Source organism: Hipposideros armiger, unplaced genomic scaffold (assembly GCF_001890085.2).
Source record: "Hipposideros armiger isolate ML-2016 unplaced genomic scaffold, ASM189008v1 scaffold_92, whole genome shotgun sequence".
Taxonomy (NCBI): Eukaryota; Metazoa; Chordata; class Mammalia; order Chiroptera; family Hipposideridae; genus Hipposideros; species Hipposideros armiger.
The window spans coordinates 837,269-844,041 of record NW_017731442.1 but is presented as its reverse complement, the minus strand read 5'-3'; the positions used below and the strand labels follow the sequence as shown (position 1 = coordinate 844,041).

At 42.9% G+C, this 6,773-nt stretch overlaps 1 protein-coding gene across 1 annotated transcript in view; it reads right to left on the bottom strand.

Moving 5' to 3' along the window:
* The window catches only part of IVD (isovaleryl-CoA dehydrogenase), a 22,890-nt gene extending 16,117 nt beyond the window's left edge, over nucleotides 1-6,773 (bottom strand). Inside the window, exons 1-3 of the mRNA XM_019644924.1 lie at nucleotides 6,554-6,773; nucleotides 5,488-5,577; nucleotides 5,205-5,256 (exon numbers count right to left, since the gene is read on the bottom strand). Of these exons, the coding sequence (XP_019500469.1) occupies nucleotides 5,205-5,256; nucleotides 5,488-5,577; nucleotides 6,554-6,706 (295 nt within the window). The 5' untranslated portion in view covers nucleotides 6,707-6,773. The remainder of the gene's footprint in view (nucleotides 1-5,204; nucleotides 5,257-5,487; nucleotides 5,578-6,553) is intronic.

The following is a 6,773-nucleotide window of genomic DNA, read 5'->3' as shown; positions in this document are numbered from 1 at the left end:
ACAGGGTTTTAGAAGTATTTCAACTTTCCTAGACTGACTCATGAAAAAGTGGAAAACCTAAATAGACAAATCACTAGTAAGGAAATTGAAACAGTAATAAAAAACCTCTCAAAAAACAAAGTCCAGGACTAGATGGTTTCACTGCTGACTTCCACCGAACATCTAAAGATGTAATACCAATCCTTCTACACCTCTTTCAAAAAATTGATGAAGGAATACTTCCTAACTTATTTTACGAGGCCAAAATTATCCTGATATGAAAATCAGGGGAGGACAACATAGAAAAAGAAAATTACAGGTCAATATCTCTGATGAACATAGATGCGAAAATCCTTAACAACATAGTAACAAATTGAACACAACACTATATTAAAAGAATCATACATCACAACCAAGTGGGGCTTATCCCAGGGATGCAAGGATGGTTCAACATCCACAAATCAATGTGATGTGCCACATTAACAAAATAAAAGATAAAAATCTCATGATCATATCAATAGACGCAGAAAAGTCATTTGACAAGCTACAACATCCATTTATGAAAGAAAACACTCAATAAAATGGGTATTGAAGGAAAGTACCTAAACATAATAAAGCCCATATATGACAAACCCTCAGCTAACATCATACTCAATGGTGAGAAACTGAAAACTTTTCCTATAAGATCAGGAACAAGACAAGGATGTTCACTCTCATCACTGCTACTCAACAGCACTAGAAGAGGAGCATTTGAAATCTTGCTTCCTGGCATATGTTGTCAGTTTTGGTTCAAATAAAATCTTACAAAAATTCTTTACAGGTTTGGACATTCAAAAAAAACCCAAAACAAAATAAAACAGTACTGGAAGTTCTAGCCAAAACAATTAGACAAGAGAAAGAACTAAAAGTTATCCAAATTGGGAATGAAAAAGTAAAACTGTCACTATTTGCAGATGACATGATTCTATATATAGAAAACCCTAAAGACTTCACCAAAAAAACTGTTAGAAACAGACACAGTAAAGTTAAAGGATACAAATAAATATATAAAAACCTGTTGTATTCCTATACACTAACAGCAAAATATCAGAAAGATAAATGAAAACAATCTCATTTACATCACAACAAAAAGGATCAAATATGTAGGAATAAACTTAACAAAAGAGGTGAAGGATCTGTATGCTGAAAACTACAAGATACTGTTGAAAGAAATTGAAGAAGACATATAGAAACAGAAATATATTCCATATTCTTGGATTGGAAGAATTAACCTCGTTAAAATGGCCATGTTACCTAAACCAAAATACAGATTTAATGCAATCCCTATCAAAATCCCAATGGCATTTTTCACAGAACTGGAACAAAAAATTTACTCAAATTTGTATGGCATCACAAAGACCCCAAAAGCCAAAGTAATCCTGAGAAAAAAGAACAAAGCCAGAGGTACCACACGCCCTGACTTCAAACTATACTACAAAGCTATAATAATCAAAACATCATGGTATTGGGAAAAAAAGACACATGGAATAGAATTGAGAGCCCAGAAATAAACCCACACATACATGGGCAACTAATTTTCAACAAAGGAGTCAAAAACATACAATGGAGAACGGAAAGTCTCTTGAATAAATGGTGTTGGGAAAACTGGAAAGCCACATGAAAAAGAATGAAACTAGACTGCTGTCTGACACCATACAGAAAAATTAACTCAACTGGATTAAAGACTTAAATATAAGACTTGAAACAATAAAATACATAGAAGAAAAAATGGGCACTAAACTTATGGACCTTGGTCTGAGGGGTTTTTGTGAATTTGACCCCAAAGGCAAGAGCAGTAAAAGCAAAAAATAAATGAATGGGACTATATCAAACTAAAAAGCTTCTGCACAGCAAAAGAAACAAGCAACAAAACAAAAAGGTAACCAACCAAATGGGAGAAGATATTTGCAAATGATACCTACAAAAAGGAGCTAATATCCAAAACATATAAAGAACTCATAACAATAAGAAAACCAAACAATCCTATTTAAAAATGGGCAGAGGACCTGAATAGACACTTTTACAAGGAAGACACAGATGGCCAACAGATATATGAAAAGATGCTCAACAGCACTAGTTACAAGAGAACTGCACATCAAAACCACAATGAGATACCACCTCATGCCTGTTAGAATGGCTATATTTAATAAGGCAAGAAATAACAAGTGTTGGAGAGGATGTGGAGAAAAGGGAACCCTCATACACTGCTGGTGGAAATGTAAATTGATGCAGCCACTATGGAAAACTGTATGGAGGTTCCTCAGAAAATTATGAAAAGAGCTACCATACAACCAAGCAATCCCTCTTCTGGGTATCTACCTGAAAAATCTGAAAACACGTATTCGTAAAGATATATGTACCCCTATGCTCACTGCAGCACTACTCACAGTAGACAAGATATGGAAAACCTACCGTATTTGCCGGCGTATAAGACGACTGGGCGTATAAGACGACCCCCTAACATTTCCACTCAAAATACAGAGTTTGTTATATACTCGCCGTATAAGNTAAACACACACACACTCCTGAAAGATCCATGCATTGGGACATCTGAAGGTGGGTGTATTGGAACGAGTAAGGGAGGCAGGACTGGGGGAAGGACAGTTCAGTGCCCACCGTGGGTCCAGTGAGCGTGGTAATGGAGAAGTCAGGTTGCAGCCTTTACACTACAGCCTGGAGTATAAGAGGGGCAGAGGCGGTGTTCCCCTTCGAAAAGGAATCTATCTCCTTTCCCCTTCTCCCCATTGTGGCAGGCCCCGGTAGAGGTGGCTGGGAAGCCTTAAACAGTACAGCAGTGACAACAGGGATGAGGAGCAGAGCCATGGGATCACAAGCTTGCCTCCTTTTCCCCACCCATCCTGACAGAGCCAGGTAGAGGCAGTGGAGATGCCTCCAAAAACACAGCAGGGCCAGCGACCATTAGTAAAAACGAGGTAGCACTGGGAGTTTGCAAAATCAGTTCTCTACCACTCACCACATTCCCCCACCACAGTGGTGGTACCCCATAACCGACACCACCTGGTCACAGAGGGGACACCTACCATGCCAGTGAATACACAGCATTTTCCTTAACTGAAGCAACACTGCTTCCCCATAATACTAGACACACAAATAGTGCAAGTAAGAGAAAACAAAAACTTGCACTATACCACCATTAAAAGAAAGTACCCCACCAATGAACCTGCTGAATTATTGAGAGCAAAACAGTATATAAACAAGAAAAGATTCCACTACCTAAAATGTGCAGGTAGTATTCATCAAATACCATGAACAACCAAGGAAACATGGAAGCACAAAGAAAATGAAAAGTCTCCAGAAACCAAAGTCAAAGTCATGGAAGACTGTGACTTAAATGACAGAGAATTTAAGATTGCAGTTACGAAGAAGTTCAATGAGATACAAGAGAACTTAAAAAGGCAGTTCAATGAGTTCAAGAATAAAATGAACAAAAGGAGTACTTTACCAAAGAGACTGAAGCTATACAAAGAACCAAACGGAAATTACGGAGCTGAAGAACTCAATAAATGAGATGAGGAATGCACTAGAGAACACTGGAAATATAGCAGACCAGATGGAAGAGAGAATTAGTAAGCTCGAAGACAGAAACCTAGAAATGATCCAGGAGGAAAAAGAGAGAGAACTAAGAGTTTAAAAAAAAATGAAACAACTGTATAAGAACTATCTGATTCCATTTTAAAGAGCCACATAGGATAACAGGAATGTCAGAAGAGGAAGAGAGGGAGAAGGGAACAGAGAGACTACTCAAAGAAATAATTGATGAGAACTACCCACGCTTATGGAAAGAACTGGACTTTAGAATTAGAGAAAGCTAACAAAACATCTAATTATATGAAAGCAAAAAGACCTCCAAGACCCATTTTATTCAAACTGTCAAAAATTAATGATTAACAAAGAAAGAATTCTCAAGGCAGCCAGGGGAAAAAAGACTGCAACTTACAAAGGAAACCCCATTAGATTATCATAATATTTTTCAGTAAATATATTACAAGCCAGGAGAGAGTGGAAGGANGCTGCTCTAGGGAAAGGTTGGGCTGACCTCTGCAATTCCAGAAAGGAAAGTCCACAGGTGAGTAACACTGTAAACAGCCACCAGGACAACCATATGGAAACCAGAACTCATATCTGGCTTTCTTTTCAAGGTTCCCCCTTGAAAAGGTTTTCATCTGACTTCTAACTGCCTCTTTCTCCAGTAAATACGATGTGATTCAGGAGCATCTTCTCTATGGGGGTTCATAAAGCCCCAAGACACAGTGAAAGAAAGAGTCTTGTTTGGGAGTTCCCACTGGCCTTCCCCCTACCATTTTCCATTAAGGTGGTCTAAATTTTAAGTGGTTTCATTTTATCATTACTCATGATATTGATATAACTTTCTGTGATAAGCTCAAATCCCAGAACTGTCTCCAAGTGGTGAGGGGAAGGTGAAAGTATATAGTGTTCACCTCTATTCCAATGCCCAATGAATATAGGCTGAAGCAGGGTGTGCCATCTAGGCTTTGGCTGGTGAGGCCAATGGCTTAGCTATTTACTGGGCACTGCAAGCCAGGCTGGGCCTCTCCTTCAGAGGCCAGTATCTAAACCAGAGCCCACCAGTTCCCTGCCCTTTATCCCTGGAAATAGGTAGTAAGACCCACAGGGAATACAGGGCAGGCCCAGGGAGAGCCTATTAAACGCATTATCTGGCCACCTTACGTGGAAGCTCAGACAGGCATCCCTCTCCTCCATACCACCATCTGCTCCCAAATGAGCTCCAAGGGCAAGCTGTGGGCAGAGGACACAGGCAGTCTCTACAGGGACACACCTGTCCTGAGTAGTCCTGCCTACATGCTACTGGAAGGGCAGAGCTTAGGGATTAGGGGAGATAGTAAGACTGAGGCACTAAGACAGCTACTCGGATCACCTGGGGGGAGCTATTAAGCATGCTGAGTTCAACAGTCTGAATGATCCTGATCCAAGTGAACCACACTGGCCCAGTCTCGGCCTTATCAGTATCACTGCCTAAAGAAATGGAAGCGTGTACTCTTCTCTGGGCTGACAACCATGGGTACTTTCTCAGATCCAAGAGGGAGGAAGTTCTGGGTTTCTTTGAGCATAATCTTTGCCCTCCTTTCCTGCTTCTTTTGGGACCGGTGTTAAAAATTCCCTTTAGAGAAAGAAACTATACTCACCAGGGGCTGTGATGCCCAGAATTCCCAGGTTCCCCAGCTGCTTCCAAAACTCCTGCCAACAGAATAGAGCACAGTGAGTTGTGAGAAGGCAGCCAAGTCACAGGTGCCTGGACGCCTGGAACAAGGAAACCCAAAGGCTTCACAGAAAGGGGTTCATACTGAGGGAGGTTTCATTTACCAGAAGACTGTGAGCCCTTCCAGGCAGCAGTGCAACTCCCAGCTCAGCCCAGCCTGGCTCCTAGACTGCCTCCCTGCCCCCCCCAGTGTGGGCCTCAGAACTCACTCGAAGGTTCTTGAATTCATTGCTTTGATCAATCTCCTGGGCATGTGGGGCTAGGTGCTCCTGAACGAACTTAGACACGGTCTGACGAAGCTAGAGGGAAAGAGGTGGACAGATTGAAATAGTACATTATTGCCATTGAGGACAGCATCTCCGCTACTGAGGACGCATTCAGGCAAACAGCCCCCAAGTAACTTCACCAAACAGCATCAGACTGAAACTTAAGAGAACCATTAGTTTATGCTTCCTCTGAGATGATCTTCACCCCTTTTTCTTGAGGTTCTCAGTCTAGACAGCTTGAAGATTATTTTTTAAATGCCAGTCGCCTACATAAAACCATTCCATGGCTTTCCACTGTACTTACAAGACGGCCCTGCATGAGCTGACCCTTCCAGCCTTCCCCAGTGCCTCCCCCTGCCCCTACTTACTGTGCTCCAGTCCCAACCCCTTCAGTTCTAGGTGCATTACAGGCTCTTTTCTAAATGTTGGCTGAAAGAGATTAGACGCTCCTCTTGACAGGAAAGTTTGAGGAGTAGGATTGAACCCTTCCCATCCAGGGTGATTTAAAGCTGTCTGCTGACTGTAAACCCAAATGGGCTTTGGAGTTCCGGGAGGCGTAGGCACGTGGTCAGGATCACATGAAAATCCTATTTCCGGGGAACTCTGTCCAAGTGAACAGTCTCCTTCTCCTGGAAGGGCTCTGGTTCGGCTCCACTTTTAATAACATTTTTCAAGTATTTTGTTCAACGTCCGCGCTCTAACTCAGTGGGGTCAGATTACACTGTGCATTTCAAAACCTCGGGGGTGTGTATTCGAAAAAGATTTCTTGGGGATGATGATTAAACAAGTTTGAGAACCATAGCCTTGGACAGTGTTCAGGTGTAAGGGGGCTTCAGACAGATTGAGGGCCCTTTTGCTACATACAGGTGACCCCTGTCTTTGACTCCCCATTTAACTCCGGCAGCCGGGCACACGCTACAGCTGGGTGGGCGCTGGGAGGAAGAGCGCCGGCGACCACAAAGCCGGCGTATGGGGCCAGGCCAGGAAGCGCTGGAGACGGGCTCCCTACCTGCTTCTGCTCCTCGTTTAGCCCGTTGATCGCATCGTCCACGGGCAACAGAGAGTGGGCCCGCTGGGAAACGAGGCCGGCGAGCGGCGACAGCGATGTCCGAAGCCTCCAGCTAGCAACGCGCCGTCCCAGGAACCAAGCTGTAGTCGCCATCTCTGCCTTGCGCTGGCGCGGGAGCCGCAGCTGCGCCGAGGTAGCTCCACCAATCCCTGGCTTCCTT